This window comes from Pezoporus flaviventris, unplaced genomic scaffold (assembly GCF_033815535.1).
Source record: "Pezoporus flaviventris isolate CSIRO_AGI_PZ_B2104156 unplaced genomic scaffold, CSIRO_AGI_Pfla_v1 ptg000030l, whole genome shotgun sequence".
Classification (NCBI taxonomy): Eukaryota; Metazoa; Chordata; class Aves; order Psittaciformes; family Psittacidae; genus Pezoporus; species Pezoporus flaviventris.
In genome coordinates this window covers 4,169,689-4,189,259 of record NW_026892578.1, presented here as the reverse complement: position 1 = coordinate 4,189,259, position 19,571 = coordinate 4,169,689, and the positions used below count along the sequence as shown (strand labels likewise).

Genomic DNA, 19,571 nt, shown 5'->3' with positions numbered 1-19,571 from the left:
GGACGGGGCGCCTGACCCGGGCAAGCCGGGGAGGTATTCCATACCACAGCACGTCATGCCCGGGGTGGGGGGTAACTGGGAGTTACCCGGAAGGACACGGGCTTCCGGGTGGAACTCGTTTTCTTGGCCGGTGGTATCGTATTCTCTTCCCTTGTTATTTTCCCTTATCATTGTTTTAGCTGATAGTAGCGGTGGTGATTTGTTGCTGGACTGTTCTTGTCTCAACCCGTAGGAGTTGCACTCTCTCGATCCTCCTCCCCGTTCCTCCGGGAGCGGGGAAGGGGAGAGCCCCGGTGCGGGGGGGGGGGGGGGGGGTGGGGGGGGGAGACGGACACGGACCTCGATTGTTGTCAGCACGGCACCACTCACTGGGAGTGAGTGAACAAGTTACCTGACTGGGTTTAAACCACGACAGTTCTTTTTGGCGCCCAACGTGGGGCACGAGGGGTTGAGATAAGAACAGATCTGACTGAATTGATAGTCACTCGTCACAATGCTGATTTATTGGCTCTCAAGGTTGTTCCTCTTGATCTCACAGTTTCAGTATATCATATCTTACGTCCATCCGGTATTGGCTGTATTAGTGTTTTTCAAGTGTGGGGCTTGGGCTAAGGTTTTTATCCCATTGTACTTTATGGTAATGACTTGTAATACAATAGAATCATTGATCATGAAACTGATCTGGCTTATGTTCCCAGTGTGGTCACCACCTTTATACTTTGGGAGGTATATGATGGAGGTGCTTAGCAATTACACATCTTTTTTCTCCTTCTCAGGTGCTCAACCTGTGAAGGAGACATCCTTTTACCCTCCTAGTCGTCCCCCCAGACCATTTACATTTGAGAGTTTTGAATTTTTTGAATGGCCTTTTAATGCTGCTGAGACTTGTTTGCTGATGGTGATGGGAATCACCATGCTAACACGCATACAGAGTGTGTTTTGCCCACTACTGATTTCAAGAGTTAAGCAGATTCAGGTTTGGGTCTTGTCTGGGGTCAAACGACGATGTAGGAGGACCAAGAGATTTTCCCAGAGGCTGGACAGCCATGAGTGGCAGGGTGTGTGGGATAGTATGGGCAAGTATCTAGGTCAGTGGGCCCCTCCAGTACTTTGGAATTTCACTACCGAACAACTGCAAAATCCAGAAGAATTAGTAAAACACTTAAATGAGGTGTGTGGTCATTCTGGCCATACCAGAGATGGACAAATCACGGCAACGTGCTGGGGCTTGGCCTATGCTTACAGGGCCTTGTTCAACACTATCCAGCACCTTCAAAAGGAAAAGAATGTCGGCGGATTTGAGGGCAAAGGGACAGTCGCTACTCAAACTTTGGCTGCAATGAACTGCGCAGCTACCCCAGTGGCAAGTACAGCAGCTGCTCAAACTTCAACTGCAACAGACAGCGCGGTTACCCCAGCTCCAAGCACAGTAGCTACACCACCCCCAGCAACAAATACAGTCGCTACTCAAACCACAGTGATAATCACTGCAGCCAAACCAGAGGACCAATTCGTACCAATATCAGTTGTCCCTGTAGGCAAGAGAACAAGCAAAAAGGAGGCAAAAAGGGTGAAGCGAGATGAAGAACCAATGAATTCACCACCCGGTCCAGAATCTGATCAGGAGTCATCATCACATGACGAAGAAGAAGAGGAAGAGGTAACTTCTCGACCTCAACCGAGCTGCGGAATATGCCAAAAGATTTTACCCGTCAACCAGGGGAGCACATCATCACCTGGTTACTCCAATGCTGGGACAATGGGGCCGATGGTCACGAACTAGAAGGTACAGAAGCCAAGCAGCTGGGATCACTTGCTAGAGAAGGGGAAATTGACAAAGCAATTGCAAGAGAGAAAAAGTCCCTCAGCCTTTGGAGGAGGCTCTTGGCAGCTGTGAAAGAAAGGTTTCCGTACAAGGACGATGCTACGAGTCGTTCGGCCAAGTGGACTACTATAGACGAAGGCATCCAGTCTCTGAGGGAATCAGCCATCGTAGAGATGATCTATCACATCAAGCCGAATAACAGGGATATACCTATAGATCCAGATGAAGTTGAATGTACACGACCCATGTGGCGAAAACTTACACGGAATGCACCGTCATCATATGCCCATTCATTGGCAACAGTGACCTGGAATGACATAGTACCACTAACAGTGGATGAAATGGTTCATAAACTCTGAGAGTTCGAAGACAATCTCACCCCTTCCATCATCTCAGCTGTGAAAAAACTGTCCCAGGACCTCGACAAATTGAGGGACGATGTATCTGATTTATCCAGCTCCTCACGTGTACCAACACACGTCTCAGCTATTAACAAAAGGCGTCCTATTGTTCAAGAGAGGAGATACAGAAGGTATAAGCCACGGGGTACCCTATGGTTTTACCTGCTGGATCACGGAGAAGACATGACAAAGTGGGATGGAAAACCTACTTCAGCTTTGGAGGAACGGGTGAGTGAACTGAAGAGGGGAGCAAGGGCCAAGACTGATCGTCCCATGAGAGCTACGGCTTCAGTCTCTGGTGAGCAGTTTCCCAGATGGAGTGGAAGAGCTGATTTTACTCCAGCTCCTGTGATAATGAAGAATAATCCCCTTCAACACGACTTAAGTGTCCAGTGCTGTGACGACCATTAGAGGGGCCCTGCCTCCAGCCAGGTGGAGGTAGGGGACAATCGGATTTACTGGACTGTGTGGATCAGATGGCCTGGCACATCAGTCCCACAGAAGTATAAGGCTCTAGTAGATACCGGTGCACAGTGTACCCTGATGCCATCAAGCTGTCAAGGGGTGGAACCCATCTATATTTCTGGAGTAACAGGAGGATCCCAAGAGTTGACTGTGCTGGAGGCTGAAACCAGCCTGACTGGGAGGGAATGGCAAAAGCACCCTATTGTGACTGGTCCAGAGGCTCCATGCATTCTCGGCATAGACTACCTCAAGAGAGGGTACTTCAAAGACCCAAAAGGGTACCGGTGGGCTTTTGGTATTGCTGCTTTGGAGACTGAGGAAATTGAGCAGCTGTCCACCTTGCCTGGTCTCTCAGAAGATCCCTCTGCTGTGGGGTTGCTGAAAGTTGAAGAACAACAAGTGCCAATTGCGACCACAACAGTGCACCGGCGGCAATATCGCACCAACCGAGACTCCCTGATTCCCATCCATCAGCTGATTCGTAGACTGGAGAGTCAGGGGGTGATCAGCAGGACCCGCTCACCCTTCAATATCCCCATATGGCCAGTGCGAAAGTCTAATGGAGAATGGAGACTAACAGTAGACTATCGTGGCCTGAATGAAGTCACACCACCATTGAGGGCTGCCGTACTGGACATGCTAGAACTTCAGTATGAACTAGAGTCAAAGGCAGCCAAGTGGTATGCCACGATTGATATTGCCAATGCATTTTTCTCAATTCCTTTGGCAGCAGAGTGCAGGCCACAGTTTGCTTTTACTTGGAGGGGTGTCCAGTTCACTTGGAACCGACTGCCCCAGGGGTGGAAACACAGCCCTACCATTTGCCACGGACTGATCCAGACTGCACTGGAACAGGGGCAAGCTCCAGAACACCTGCAATACATTGATGACATTATCGTGTGGGGCGATACAGCGGAAGAAGTCTTTGAGAAAGGGAGGAAAATAATCCAAATCCTGCTGAAAGCCGGTTTTGCCATAAAACGGAGTAAGGTCAAGGGACCTGCACAGGAGATTCAATTTTTGGGAATAAAATGGCAAGATGGACGTAGACAGATCCCCACAGATGTGATCAACAAGATAACAGCAATGTCTCCACCAACTAATAAGAAAGAAACGCAAGCTTTCTTGGGTGCAGTGGGGTTCTGGAGAATGCACATCCCAAATTACAGTTCGATTGCAAGCCCTCTCTATCATGTGACCCGGAAGAAGAATGATTTTAAATGGGGCCCTGAGCAGCAACAAGCCTTTGAGCAAATTAAACGCGAGATAGTTCATGCAGTAGCCCTTGGACCAGTCCGGACCGGGCCAGATGTAAAAAATGTACTGTACACTGCAGCTGGGGAGAACGGCCCTACCTGGAGCCTCTGGCAGAAAGCTCCAGGGGAGACTCGAGGTCGATCCCTCGGCTTTTGGAGTCGGGGATATAAAGGATCTGAGGCCAGCTATACCCCAACTGAGAAAGAGATACTGGCAGCCTATGAAGGGGTTCGAGCTGCTTCGGAAGTGATTGGCACTGAAGCACAGCTCCTCCTGGCACCCCGGCTGCCCGTGCTGGGCTGGATGTTCAAAGGCAGGGTCTCCTCTACACACCATGCAACTGATGCTACATGGAGTAAATGGGCTGCACTAATTACACAACGAACTTGAATAGGAAATCTCAGTCGTCCAGGCATTCTAGAAGTCATCATGGACTGGCCAGAGGGCAAAGATTTCGGAATGTCACCAGAGGAGGAGGTGGTGCGCGCTGAAGAGGCCCCACCATGTAATAAACTGTCAGAAAGTGAAAAGCAGTATGCCTTGTTTACTGATGGCTCTTGCCGTATTGTGGGAAAGCATCGGAGATGGAAGGCAGCTGTATGGAGTCCTGGACGACAAGTTGCAGAAACTGCTAAAGGAGAGGGTGAATCGAGTCAATTTGCCGAGGTGAAAGCCGTCCAGCTGGCCCTGGACATTGCTGAATGAGAAAAGTGGCCAGTACTTTACCTCTATACTGACTCATGGATGGTGGCAAATGCCCTGTGGGGGTGGTTGAAGCAATGGAAGCAGAGCAACTGGCAACGCAGAGGTAAACCCATCTGGGCTGCTGCACTGTGGAAAGATATTGCTGCCAGGGTGCACAACCTGGTGGTGAAGGTACGTCATGTAGATGCCCATGTACCCAAGAGTCGGGCCACTGAGGAACACCAGAACAACCAACAAGTGGATAAAGCGGCTAAGATTGAAGTGGCTCAGATGGACTTAGATTGGCAACATAAAGGTGAATTATTTTTGCCCCGGTGGGCCCATGACACTTCAGGCCATCAGGGCAGAGATGCAACATATAGATGGGCCCGTGACCGAGGGGTGAACTTAACAATGGACACTATTGCCCAGGTTATTCATGAGCGTGAAACATGTGCTGCAATTAAACAAGCCAAGCGGTTAAAGCCTCTCTGGTATGGAGGACCATGGTTGAAGTATAAATATGGGGAGGCCTGGCAGATTGACTATATCACACTGCCACCAACCCACCAAGGCAAGCGCCATGTGCTTACCATGGTGGAAGCAACCACCGGGTGGCTGGAAACATACGCTGTGCCCCATGCCACTGCCCGGAACACTATCCTGGGCCTTGAGAAACAGATTTTGTGGCGACACGGCACCCCAGAGAGAATTGAGTCAGACAATGGGACTCATTTCCGGAATAACCTTATAGATATTTGGGCCAAAGAGCATGGCATTGAGTGGGTATATCACATCCCCTATCATGCACCAGCCTCTGGGAAAATCGAACGGTACAATGGGCTGTTAAAAACTACACTGAGAGCAATGGGTGGGGGAACTTTCAAGCACTGGGATACACATTTACCAAAGGCCACCTGGTTGGTCAACACCAGAGGATCTGCCAACAGGGCCGGCCCAGCCCAGTCAGAACTTTTACATATTGTAGAGGGGGACAAAGTTCCCGTGGTGCATATGAAGAATTTGCTGGGGAAGACAGTCTGGGTTATTCCTGCTTCAGGTAAAGGCAAACCCACTCGTGGGATTGCTTTTGCTCAGGGACCTGGATATACTTGGTGGGTAATGCGGGAAGATGGGGAAGTCCGATGTATACCTCAAGGGGATTTGATTTTAGGGGAAAACAGCCAGTGATCTCAATTGTATGCTGTTGCCTGCCGTGTAATGCTTTTATAGCCCATCAACTAGATGTCTCCAGGTCACCAGCGACTGGCTCTGACTTCCCTCCAGCCATCATCCCAACAGAGAATGCACTTTGAACATCATGGACCGAATGGACTCGGCAGCATTATAGGGATTGGTCCATGCACTAAGAAAAATGATCTTTTCCTCTTGGTCTGTATGTATATGGATGTATATATGTGCGAGAGCGATGGTATATTGAAAATGTGGGATCTGAGCACGACGTGAATGGTATGGAATAAGGGGTGGATAATGTCCTGGGTTCGGCAGTGGCAGTCATGTTTTTCCTTTGTGTTGGCTGGTGCAGTGCTGTGTTTTGGCTTCCGGCTTGAGAGCGGTGTTGGTGAAGCCGATGTTTTCGGTTGTTGCTAAGTGATGTTTACCCTGACCAAGGACTCTGTGAGGCTCATGCTCTGCCAGGGAGGAGGGGAAGCTGTGAGGAAGCAGGGACGGGGCGCCTGACCCGGGCAAGCCGGGGAGGTATTCCATACCACAGCACGTCATGCCCGGGGTGACGGGTAACTGGGAGTTACCCGGAAGGACACGGGAACTCGCTTTCTTGGCCGGTGGTATCGTATTCTCTTCCCTTGTTATTTTCCCTTATCATTGTTTTAGCTGATAGTAGCGGTGGTGATTTGTTGCTGGACTGTTCTTGTCTCAACCCATGGAGTTGCACTCTCTCGATCCTCCTCCCCGTTCCTCCGGGAGCGGGGAAGGGGAGAGCCCCGGTGCGGGGGCGGGGGGGGGAAGACGGACACTGACCTCGATTGTTGTCAGCTCGGCACCACTCACTGGGAGTGAGTGAACAAGTTACCTGACTGGGTTTAAACCACGACACTCCCCTTCTGCACTCATAAGAGTCAGGGAGGACAGGATAAGGGGACAAGGAGACAGTATTTGGAAGAGGAGGGGACACTGTCTGGAATCATGGGAAGCGAGAGTATATGTTTGCTGAGGGCTATAAGTCAAAGGCTAACCATTAAAGCGACTGTGATACACCCTTGCTGATAGGGGCAAAGCTCCTGCAATGCCAGGTAGGCAAAAATAAGCACTGATTTCAAATGACATGGTGCGGTTATCTGAGTCTCCACTTGTCTGCTTCAGGATGCCATCTGATTAAGGACAGTCTGCAGCACAGCTGGCTGAGGCAGTGTATGCTGGATCCCACTGAAATTGTTACTTCAGGAAAAAATAATTAAACTCCCCACATTTTTCCTGGGAAGAACACACAGATAACAAGCACTCTCTGATGTGCCATTAGGACTCAAAGGGACATTAGAAAATGTCAATTACTTTAGAACCCCAAGATCGCATGAACATTCATTAAATAATTGTCTTCAGATCAGTTATTTGGTGCAGGAGAGGGTGCGACTGAATCAGGTCATCAAAACCAAACATGCACAGACACAACCACATTCAGCAGCTATAGCATATTGTGCATTGTCTTCCACTCACTGTTCGGGCAGTGAGTGCACCAACAGACTCCAGTTACCCTGATTAGCTTGTGACCATCCTTCTCTGCCACTTTTCTTGCAACCACGTTTCCCAAGCTGAGGGGCTTAGCTTCCTGTGGCCAACCCTGGCTTTGCCTTGTGAACCCAATGTCTGTACTGGTTGGAGGTCCTGTCTCATCAGCATGGACCTCTGGGGTGATAGCTGGAGAGCTGTGCGCACCTTGTGTGGGATCTTGTGGGCCCTCTGTACCTATAGCTAAGTGAAAACACTTAACAGCAAAAAGGAAGCAGATGCCAATTTTGAAACGGTTTCTCAAGCCAGTTGTTCTTTGCCAACTAGAAGAGCTAAGCACATGTGCATCTTCCCCTCTGGGTAAATCTCTGGGAGTGTGCTGGTCTTATGACAAAATTAAGGAGCATTGGCTAATGCCTGACTCCACCTGATTCATCCCTTGACTCGATGGGGGTTCTCCCAGTGAAATTTAGCCTCCCTGTAATGCATGTCTATTCCTTCCATCTTCTGCCAATAGCTATTTTTTGTAGGTCTTCGCATCTTCTTAAAAGACAAACTTTCTTATTTTTGTTCTACTGTAGTTTTCTTCACTTGCATTTACCAAATCCTCTGCAAGAGTATGGACTTTAAATGGTGTTGCTATTAGCATTGTACAAAGAGCTTTATCTGAATATGAGGCTACAGATACTAACCTTGCTTTGCAGCCCTTTGAAATAAGGCTGAGAGCATCATGTAAGCTGATGAAACAGCAATTTCAAACTACAAAGCACAAGTTAGAAATCATAGAATCAATAGGGTTGGAAAGGACCTTAAGATCATCTAGTTCCAAGCCCCCCTGCTAAATCATATCACCCAAGGCCTTGTCCAACCTGGTCTTGACCACTGCCAGGGATGGAGCATTCACAACCTCCCTGGGCAACCCATTCCAGTGCCTCACCACCCTAACAGGAAAGAATTTCCTCCTTATATCCAATCTAAACTTCCCCTGTTTAAGTTTTAACCCATTACCCCTTGTCCTATCACTACAGTCCCTAATGAAGAGTCCCTCTCCAGCACCCCTATAGGCCCCCTTCAGATACTGGAAGGCTGCTATGAGGTCTCCATGCAGCCTTCTCTTCTCCAGGCTGAACAGCCCCAACTTTCTCAGCCTGTCTTCATACGGGAGGTGCTCCAGCCCCCTGATCATCCTCGTGGCCCTCCTCTGGACTTGTTCCAACAGTTCCGTGTCCTTTTTATGTTGAGGACACCAGAACTGCACACAATACTCCAGGTGAGGTCTCACAAGAGCAGAGTAGAGGGGCAGGATCACCTCCTTCGACCTGCTGGTCACGCTCCTTTTCATGCAGCCCAGGATACGGTTGGCTTTCTTGGCTGCAAGCGCACACTGCCGGCTCACGTTCATTTTTCTCATACAACAACACTCCCAAGTCCTTCTCCGCAGGGCTGCTCTGAATCTCTTCTCTGCCCAACCTGTAGCTGTGCCTGAGATTGCTCCGACCCAGGTGTAGGACCTTACACTTGGCATGGTTAAACTTCATGAGCTTGGTATCAGCCCACCTCACAAGTGTGTCAAGGAGGTCCCCCTGGATGGCATTCCTATCCCTCCAGGGTATCAACCACACAGCTTGGTGTCATCGGCAAACTTGCTGAGGGCGCACTCAATCCCACTGTCCATGTCAGCGACAAAGATGTTGAACAAGACCGGTCCCAACACCGATCCCTGAGGGACACCACTCGTTACTGGTCTCCAGCTGGACATTGAGCCATTGACCACAACTCTTTGCGTGTGGCCATCCAGCCAGCTCTTTATCCACCGAGCAGTCCATCCATCAAATTGATGTCTCTCCAATTTAGAGACAAGGATGTCGTGTGGGACAGTGTCGAACACTTTACACAAGTCCAGGTAGATGACATCAACTGCTCTATCCCTGTCCATCAGTTCTGTAGCCCCATCATAGAAGGCCACCAAATTGGTCAGGCAGGATTTCCCCTTAGTGAAGCCATGCTGGCTGTCACCAAGCACCTTGTTGTTTTTCATGTGCCTTAGCATGCCTTCCAGGAGAATCTGCTCCAAGATTTTGCCAGGCACAGAGGTGAGACTGACTGGTCTGTAATTCCCTGGGTCATCCATTTTCCCCTTCTTGAAAATGGGGGTTATATTTCCCTTTTTCCAGTCATCGGGAACTTCACCTGACTGCCACGATTTCTCAAATATGATGGCCAGCGGCTTCGCAACTTCATTTGCCAGCTCCTTCAGGACCCGCGGATGGATCTCATCAGGACCCACAGACCTGTGCACGTTCAGATTTTTAAGATGGTCTCGAACCAGTTCCTCTCCTACAGTGGGCTCAAGGTCTTCATTCTCACAGTCCCTGCATCTGCCTTCCAAGACTTGGGTGGTTTGGTCAGAGCCTTTGCCAGTGAAGACTGAGGCGAAGAAGTCATTCAGAACCTCAGCCTTCTCCAAATCCTGTGTAGCCAGTTCTCCTGAGAGCTTCTTGAGGGGGCCTACATTCTCCCTAGTCTGTTTTTTATTTGCTATGTACCTGTAGAACCCCTTCCTGTTATCTTTGATACCTCTAGCTAAGTTTAATTCTAACTGAGCCTTAGCTTTCCTAACCTGGTCCCTAGTCACATGACAGGCCAACTTCACTAATCATTACCCATCCACTGTATGTATGCAAAGATGTACCTTTTTATGACATTAGTTATGGGTATTTATTAGGTTTGGGTATTTATGTTTGGGGGTTATTCAGAATGTATGAAATGGTACTTTCTCTCTGGTATATTTAAGTTGAAATTATTAAAGTTTTTAAAAGGGGCACTTTTATGATATTTTCTATTTCTTATTAATTATCTTGAACTTATGTATGAAGAGGCTCCTTTGGACTGCAAAAATCTCCCAGGCTAAAGGCATATGAGGAGGAAAAAAATATGATTTTTTGTATAATGCAAAGAAGTTTTCAAGTAAATGGAAATTAGAATCAGTAACTACAAGGTCCTTGTGTTTATCTAGCTGCATGGTTTCTTGGGTTTTGGTGGGTCTTGGTTTTTTGTTGGGTTTTTTTTTTTTACTCTCCCCAGGTGTACTTGGGAAGTCTGGGACTTGGAAACCTCAATTTTAGTGCAAATGCACCCAGAGTACATTTAAAGATGATGTTCTCCCTCTCTCCTGTTTTCCTGGTCACCCTTCTATTGGCAGATTTGCAGTTTTTAAAATTTAAAGATTTTCTCCTTAAATGCAATTTATCCTTTTTTTTTTTTTTTTTGCTACTTTTAATTATTTTTGTCAGCCTTATATGACATTGCAGCAAGACAGTGCTCTTGCTATATTATCTGACTACCTTGCCAGATGGCAACAAGGGAATTCTTCAGTACTTGTGAATTAGTTTGATATCACCTGTCAGTGAGAGCTTACTTAGGGTGTAAGATAAAGGCTCATGACCACAGCACTGGCACAGTGATTTCTGCCATGTATTCCCTGTAATCACCATATGCAGTAGATGTTTATCTGGTTGAGTTTGTACCTTAGCATGAAGTTAAAAAAAAATAATCCTGAAGAAAAAGTGAATACCTCTTCCAGATGGCAATGAAAATATTCTCTCCCTGCCAGAATTTGTAAAAGAGGATACTTTTCTTGCAAGAGTAAAGCACACCTCTCTGGCAATGCTATAAGGTACTGCTGCTGCAAGGCAAGAGACAACAACGTTTCTCATCTTGCTCAGATTTCAGAAATGCACTCCTTGTGACAGCTGGCTTCCTACTTGTGTACCTCTGAAATTGCCCTAGATTAACATAAAGGTTATTTAGACGTCTGAAAAAGGTTTGGAAAGGCTGAAAGTATAGCAGAACTCTGCTGAGTGCTAAATCTAGTAATTTTATGGTTAGAATTACTACCAAGAAAGGACTTAGAGAAATGCTGGAAAAACAGCAGGATGTTGCTCTGTGGTCAGTGTGACTTCTTTTCATCATAGCCAGAACACTGCTGAAATTGAGTTTAAAAAGGCATCCCAGAAGTAGACACAGGTAAGTAAAGCTGTGGCAGCTTTCATGTTATGGATGAACACAGAATTCAGTGAGAAGTAATACTGTCATAAATCATCAGAAAGGTGTAAGTCAGAAGCAAAAGATTATTAGGGGTTTGAATCCATTTCTTGCTAGTGGACAACTGCTGTCTGCAACATGTGTATTTTGCAGCTCTTGATGCAAACTCACAATGCCAAATGCAAACATCACACCAGATGTGAGCAAAGCAGAGGGAGCAGGGCTTTGTCTCCTATTTGTACCACCCCTTCCAACGAGTTCCTGTGATGGGTTTGACTGGGATAGAGTTAATTTTCTTTATAGTAGCAAGCACGGGGGGCGGGGAGGGTATTTTGGATTTGTGCTGGTTTTCTTACTGCTGAGCAGCGCTTACACAGAGTCAAAGCCTTTTCTGCTTCTCACCCCACCAGCGAGGACTAGAGGTGCACAAGGAGTTGGGCGGGAACACAGCCAGGACAGCTGAACCCAAATGAACCAAGGAATATTTCATAACATATGTGGTCATGAGCAGCACACAAAGCTGGGGAAATAAGGGAAGCAGGGAACATTCAGAGTGATGGTGTTTGTATTCCCAAGTTACTGTTATGTGTAATGGAGCCCTACTTTCCTGGAGATGGCTGAACACCTGCCTGCCCATGGGAATCAGTGAATGAATTCCTTGTTTTGCCTTGCATGTGTGTGTGGCTTTTGCTTTACCTCTTAAACTGTCTTTATCTCAACACACAAGTTTTCTCATTTTATCTCTTCTGATTCTCTTCCCCATCCCGCTCTGAGAATTGAGCAAGTGCTTAGGTGGGGATTAGTTGCCAGCTGGGGTTAAACCACATACATATATACTTTAGTGATTTGGTATCTTGTGCTTGACTGTTATCCACCACTCCTGGTTCAACCTATGGGTAATTTGCATTCCTGAGAAACTTACAGACTACAAAGATTTTTATCCATAACAGAAGAGAACTTTTATATGTGCACTGTTTGCAACATTATGTTCTGCTAAACCGTGAGCCCAAAATACTCACTAAAGCTTTAGTGACTCTTCATTACAAAAATTACTATCCGGTCCTAAGAACATCTTGCTAATGTTAGTGGGTGGACCATGATGCAACAGCAGTGGTTTCAGAGATTAATATTTTTTGGTTGTTGCTATTATTCACAGCATTTCCAAAAGAATAACACAGCTCTGCTTACATTTTTGAAAAAAAAAACAAAAAAAACCCCACAACATTTTCAAACATTCACCACCAGTTAAACAGAAGGTTGCTTCTAGGAAATTCCTTCAGCAGCTGGGAGAAGACTCACAAATGGTGATCATGAAGCTTGCTGTAGAGTCATGTATTAAAAATTGCTTGAATTTTATAATAATTTATACAGTTCAAATAATGCATTCTATTTATATACCTTTTTCCCTTTGTCGCCATTATTGAAACAGCAAGATTTCTGAAGAAATAAAATAGGCATCATTAGATGTTAACTACAATCAATTAGTAAGGTCAGTAGCAAAAGCATTTATCAACTGAGAAATAAAGAATGTCTTTGAACTATTCAGAAAAATACTAAACTTGTGGCTGAATAATTAGACACTATTGAAAAAAAAGTGTTTAATTTCACTAACTCAACCGCTGTGCTCAAAAATCTTTCTCTTTAATGTATAGTGAAAACATATAGCTCAGTGCAGGAATGGTTTAAAAAGCTTAGCTCAAGAATGAGAAGCATAGAGTAACTTCAAGTGTCTTAACAACAGCCATGTCAAGTTGGCATTTATTCCTCAGTTTGTGAAATTATTAAAAGAGTACAGAAAAAGATATCAAAAATCTAGAGAAAGTCAGTAGTTTTGAAGTCTGTACTTCAGAGGTTTTAATATGAATGTTGGTACTCATTGAAATCAAACTGCACTTGAATGAAAGCAAAGTTGGAACAAATACTTTGAAATGTATTTTTTTTTCTTCAAAAAAAGCCCTACCGTTTGTACCGTTCTTACCTGCAGAGGTTTTCACAACTTCTGAAGTGTTTCTGAGACCCATAAAGTCAAACTGATAGAGTCTCCAAGATTTCTGGTCAGCAGCCTCCACAGAGTTTTTCCTCCATCTGTATATCATTTCCTCTTTAGGGTAGCCATCTAGAAATTAATATATATATATATATATATGAATACATTGCATGACATAGAAAAAGATACTGCAAAACAGTATGTGTTCACTGATTGAGTTATTTGGGAATACCTGAATTTTTGATCTGATGCTTTCTCAGTGAGTTTGGTTGTGTAATTCAGCTAAAGAGTTATAAGGCAATTGAAAAAATAGATTCACAATACTGGCAAAACTGTGATTTTTAACAATTATTTCTTTTGCAATTGAGAGAAATTCAGATCAGTTTTATCAGAAGCAAATCTCTTCAGAGATGCAGTTGATTGTACTAATTTGAGGTCCAGACAGAGACGTATACTACTTTATGTATGCTCTGAAGAAGCTGTGCAAACAGCTAGAATGTGAAAAAAAGTGGGGTGCTGGGGGAGGCAGGGCCAGTGTAAGTCGTAAACAATTGAAAAGGACAGATGCTTTTAAACATGACAATAGTTCAAGTGTGATGCGTGCCACTGTACATCTGAAATGAGCTCAATATAGTGCAAAAAAGCAAAATTTTAATTACTATGGGATTTTTTAAGTGGTTAGCCATCATATTATTTCAAATGGCTCTGGTATTTAATGAGTTCACCTGATAAAGCTGAAAAAACTTCTGAAAGTCTTCATTTATCAACTTAGCTCTCAGTAGTCATAATTAATCCTTATGCCAATATTTAATTTCCTTTTTGTTAGAGAATGGCATTTTCCAATAGAATTCTAACAACAAATCTTCAAACAGCCTAAACCGTAATAATAGACCACCTAGAACACAACAGTGTGCCCATGCTAGTTAAAACGAGATTGTTCTCTAATGCATAAGACAATAAATTCTTATTCATCTAATAATTAATATAGTAGATGTAGATTACACGGAAAATTAAAAACCTAACAACAACAATAGCCAGCTCATATAACTGTCTTGTCAGTAATTTTTTTTTCCCCATTAGATACTGATGTTTTCTCATATTTGCATTGCAAAACAACTTCTCTGTTCATGGTGCTATATCCTTGACATTTTCCTCCTAAGACTGTCTTCTTCAGCTTGTTTAAGATTCCATCCTGCTGGGGCACTTCTGTAAGGTGTGCATGGCCTCATTTATCCCTCTCACTAACACAGCATGAAAAGTACCCACAAGTCCCTTAGTTCTAATCTGTAGAAAATGACTATGTGTTTATTCAAAATGCCACGTTCATATATTTCCCATCAATGTAAAATAACGAAATAACCCACAAAGGACCCAACTGAGTAACAAACACAATCCCTGCCGCTCTCCATGAGAACTCTTGCTGTCAAGTACATTTGCTGCCAATTCTGCTGTGCCAGTCTGTAAGACTGATCTAAAGGTTAATTTTTTTTGGCTGGCTGACTATGTCAAAGGATGCAGAGGCACAGTGAAAGAAGTCAAATTTTGCAGGGCCTTTTGAGCCTTAGCCCTGAATCCTCTGAAGTCCTTTCAAGTCTGGCTCCTATTTGACTGAGCCCTCTGATCATATTTATCATCGAATAATGTGTCTTTCTAAGAGAAAGCCTTCTTCTCAAATTGACTTAATCTGTAGAGAACTTGGTATCTTTTCCCCACAGTTCAGAAGGGAAGAAGCATCAGACGGACTCCTCACCACGCTGTGGCTGCTGTGCCCTCACTCTGGACAGTGGTGGCAGAACTATTCCTTCCTCACAAAGCAGTATCAGGACCACATGGGGGACTGCCATGTGGTCTGAATCCTAATTGTACCTCCTGATTTGTCTCCTGATGCAGAAGAAATGAAATCCTTGCCCTGTTGCACAACTCACACTGCAGAACTTGTGACCCTAAGTGCTAATTAGGAGATTTTATAGCAGGCAAAGGGGCCCCTTTTCTCAGGCAGATTTCACCATAATCATTGCTTCAAATATCTTGGAAAATGTGCTAAGGTAAAAATGCTTCAAATATCTTGGAAATAACACAGATTTTCTTTTTTAAAAATATTGGTCCAAGATGAACTTTTAATATATTTTTTTCAATTTACTGAAAAAAGTTCTGACAAAATTTGAATTCAGTTTCTTCCTGATTCTTCTTTTTTTTTTTTTTTGCTTTTTTTTATCCCATGGCCACCCCACCAAAAATCCATTACACCATTAGTTAAGCTTGAAATGTTACTATCATATTATCCAAGGCATAGCTGTTTATCCTCACATGAGCTGCATGTAGTCAAGAACAAGTTCATAAGACTCTTATCCTTCAGCATTATTCCCATATTTGTGCCTAAGAAGAGACAGATTCAATTTCAGAACAACTACTTTCTGCATAATTCATCATTATTAAACAGTAAGCACCTGACTTCAGGGCAACATCATGCCCTTTCAGTAGTAGTTCCCTTAATCTACAGTCACTAACATCTGCTATTACAATAGTTGAGTTACTTACATCAAAGGAGGTAAGTATTAGTGATTCAACGGGGGTTGTTTCAATCTGCTAAATAACTGCTGTTATGTTCTGCTCCAGTGACAGGTGACTTTACTTCTCAATTAATTTAAGAGATATATTTCTTATGGAATAATGACACATCTATTTGGACAGCATATCACTCCTAGGATTCATTTAACTTACAAAATGGACTGTTGTGATGGTTCTTCTTTCAGTGATATAAAATATTTCCTGTATACAGACTAATCTCTTCTATCCCTCATTATAAAAATATATCCTTCACTATAGAAATATCAGAGCTGGGGAATTTATTACCTCCACACACAAATGCAACTGCTGCTGTTCAGCCCACAATGTAACTAAGAGTATATTAACTATAAAAGTATCTGGTTTCTTTCCCTTCCCCAGCATGACAAATGGCAGTAAATTGTGTTAAATTCTTCACACTGGGGATTCAAGCCATCCACATTAAACAATTTGCTATCAAGTGTATTTACTCTGTCAGGTTGCTTTAGGCTATGTAAGAATATCCATACTGCAGCAGGGTAAGGGTTCAGAAGGTTCTGGAGCTTTTCCAGCAGTTGCTGGTAAGACAGCTAGGGGAATGTCTTGGGAAGAAGACAACCAAGTGTGTGTTCTGCATTACAGCCATTCAAGTTCTGGCAACCTGTAACTCAGTATCTTCTCAACCAAAACCTGCATCAACACCTTCATTATCCCTCCCATGAATTTACTTGATTGCCTTTAAATTCTCCTGCTTTTTGGCCTGATTGTTATTTTTGCAGGCTGTGCTGTTGTTATTCACATCTTCTGCAGGTTTTAGATACATACACCACCATGTCTAAGACTTCCAAACAGCACCTTGACGATTTAGTTTTTTGCAAGACTGGTACTACATGCATTTGTAAAATCAACTGAAGAACAAATCTGGATGAAAACATTTCTTTAAGAGCCCAGTAGAAATTATCTATGTAATACCTTCTGTTTACTTTCATCAAACATAATGGCTTTTCCAGTAATAGGTTTGGTACCTTTGTTACTTTACTCGCAGGCTTTAAACACATACATTTTCAAAGATTACCACAGACTTGAACTGCAATAATGCAAATATGGATAAGCAATAAATGCACTTTTTGTCATTTTGGAGGTGAACATATAACAGAAAGCAAAATTGTCATGACAACCTGTGATGTCCTCTGGATATTGTTCTACCTGCCTTTTGTTATTGGAAGAAATGAACTCATGTTAACACATCTTCTCACATCACCACCATATAATTTATAATTTATAGGTTAAAAATACTTGAATTTCATTCTTCAAGTTCATAGTGCTTCACTTTCTAGGGAAACTGAGCAATTTGTGACAAAGCCTGCACCAAAGAGCTGGAAAAATGGTCAAGGCCAGAAACATCTCAAGACTTGATGAGAGGCGTATGTAATCACAAGATAGCTGTGAGAAATGGTGTCAAGTGGCCCTGAAACACATTTGCTACAAGAGCCAACACTGATTTAAAACCAGAAACTTCCGTAATACAGCCACTGATGTATCCATGCCTGTTAGCGCATACTGCCTCTAACCTTGATTTTCTCAATGCTATTGTTGGTCTGGGCATCTTAGATCAATGCTTGATTTCTTTGTTTCACCTTCTTTTCTGTGACAATGGGTCTATTTTAGGAAGTGAGAAGAGGTAGAAAGAAGATAGCAGGAAAGGGGTGTCATGGTTTAAGCTGGCAACATGCAGCCGCTTGTTCACTGTCCCCTCCCTCCTTCCCCAATTCTGGGTGGGATGGGAAGGAGAATTAGAAGAATATAAAACCCACAGGCTGAGAGAAGAACAGTTTAGTAACTGAAGTTAAGTAAAATATAATGAGAATAGAAATAATACCTACAATAACAATACTAGTAATAATACTAAGGAACAACAAAAAAAAAAGGAGAAATAAAATTCAGAAAACACAATTGGTGCACAGTACAATAGCTCACTACCCAATGATTGATACCCAACCCCACCTGAGCACTGATTGGTCCTTTCTGTGTAACTCCATCCAGTTTATATACTGGACATGATGTGCTGTGGTATGGAATACCCCTTTGGCTAGTTTAGGCCAGCTGTTCTGGCTAAGCTTCCTCTTCACTGGCAGAGCATGAGAGATTGACAAATCCTTGATCAGGGTAAGTGCTACTTACCAACAACTAAAACATTGGTGTGTTATCAGCATTGTTCTCAGACTAAAGCCAAAACACAGCACTGCACCAGCTGCTAGGAAGAAAATTAACTGTACCCCAGCTGAAACCAGGACAAAGGGTCATGTCAAAAAGGACACAGATTACTTGAAGAACTAGCTTATATCTAAAAAACCTTCTTTAGAAATATATCCAGGATATAGAAAGACAGAAAGGCATGGAAAAAAAACAACATCTTTCATCTCTCCAGACATATTTCTCTTCCTCTGTGAAATCAAGTCAATTTTACTGCTGGTTCAACACACTTTGTATTCACATGTAACACAGGGAGACCCAGGTTGTAGCAGAGGGAATAATACAAGAACGTTCATCTCTCCTTCCCAGACTTGGAAAAATTTGGATACTCAGATTATGCAATGAGGAGTTAATGAAACCAGCAGCAAAGCTGAAATTGTGGGGGAAGAAGGCAAGAAAAGATCAGTTAAGTTGGTTGATGAGAACATGAGCTGGTAAGGTGCACTTGCAACCCAGAAAGCCAACCATATGCTGGACTGCACCTAAAGAAGTGTGACCAGCAGGCCAAGGGAAGGGATTCTGCCCCTCTGCTCATATCTCCTGAGACCCCACCTGGAGTACTGTGTTCAGCTCTGGGGTCCCCTACATATGAAGGACATAGACTTGTTGAAGAGAATCCAGAGGAGGGCCACAAGAATGGTCAGAGAGCATCTCTTCTATGAAGACAGACTGAGAGAGTTGGGCTTGCTCAGCCTGGAGAAGAGAAGGCTCAGGGGAAACTTTATAGCAGTCTTCCATTACCTAAAGAGAGACTACAGGAAATCTGTGGAGGGACTTTTTACAAGGGCATGTAGTTATAGAAGGGGAATGACTTTAAGTTGAAAGGAGATGTAGATTAGATATAAGAAAGAAGTTCTTCACTGTGAGGGTGGTAAGGCTCTGGAATAGTTTGCTCAGAGGAGTTGTGGTTGTCCCATTCCTGGAAGTGTCCAAGGCCAGGCTGGAGGAGCCTTTGAGCAAGCAGGTCTAATGGAAAGCGTCCTTGCCCACGGGAGTTTGTGCTAGATGATCATTAAGGTCCCTTCCTACCCTTCCTGCCATTCTATGACTCTGTGATTCTGTGTTTCCACTGTGCCAAGTGTCTGATGTTTGTGACAGAGGTATATATTAGAAAAACATAACCAGATTCTGGGAAGGTTCTGCTTTTCTAGTGGTGTTAGCTATACACTTGAAGTCAGGAAAAACCTTTCTCTGGTATTGTGTTGTGGGTGAGAAATCATATGCTTCTACAGAAGCTGCCTGGGCTCTTTTTCTTGTGAGCAGTCTTTATAAATGCTACTTTGTTGGCAAGAAAACTGCATTTTAATCCAAACTTTTCAACGTTTTGGAGGAAGAGGTTTCTTAGATCTATTCTCTTATCTATCCAGGTTTTGTTCTCAGAAGGTGTGTGAACTTTTAAGAGGAA

At 44.0% G+C, this 19,571-nt stretch overlaps 1 protein-coding gene across 2 annotated transcripts in view; it reads right to left on the bottom strand.

Moving 5' to 3' along the window:
- GABRG3 (gamma-aminobutyric acid type A receptor subunit gamma3) overlaps window positions 1-19,571 on the bottom strand; it is a 342,699-nt gene that overhangs the window by 50,958 nt on the left and 272,170 nt on the right. For both annotated transcript variants that reach the window (XM_061459748.1, XM_061459749.1), the window contains exon 6: window positions 13,361-13,498. In XM_061459748.1, the coding sequence (XP_061315732.1) occupies window positions 13,361-13,498 (138 nt within the window). The remainder of the gene's footprint in view (window positions 1-13,360; window positions 13,499-19,571) is intronic.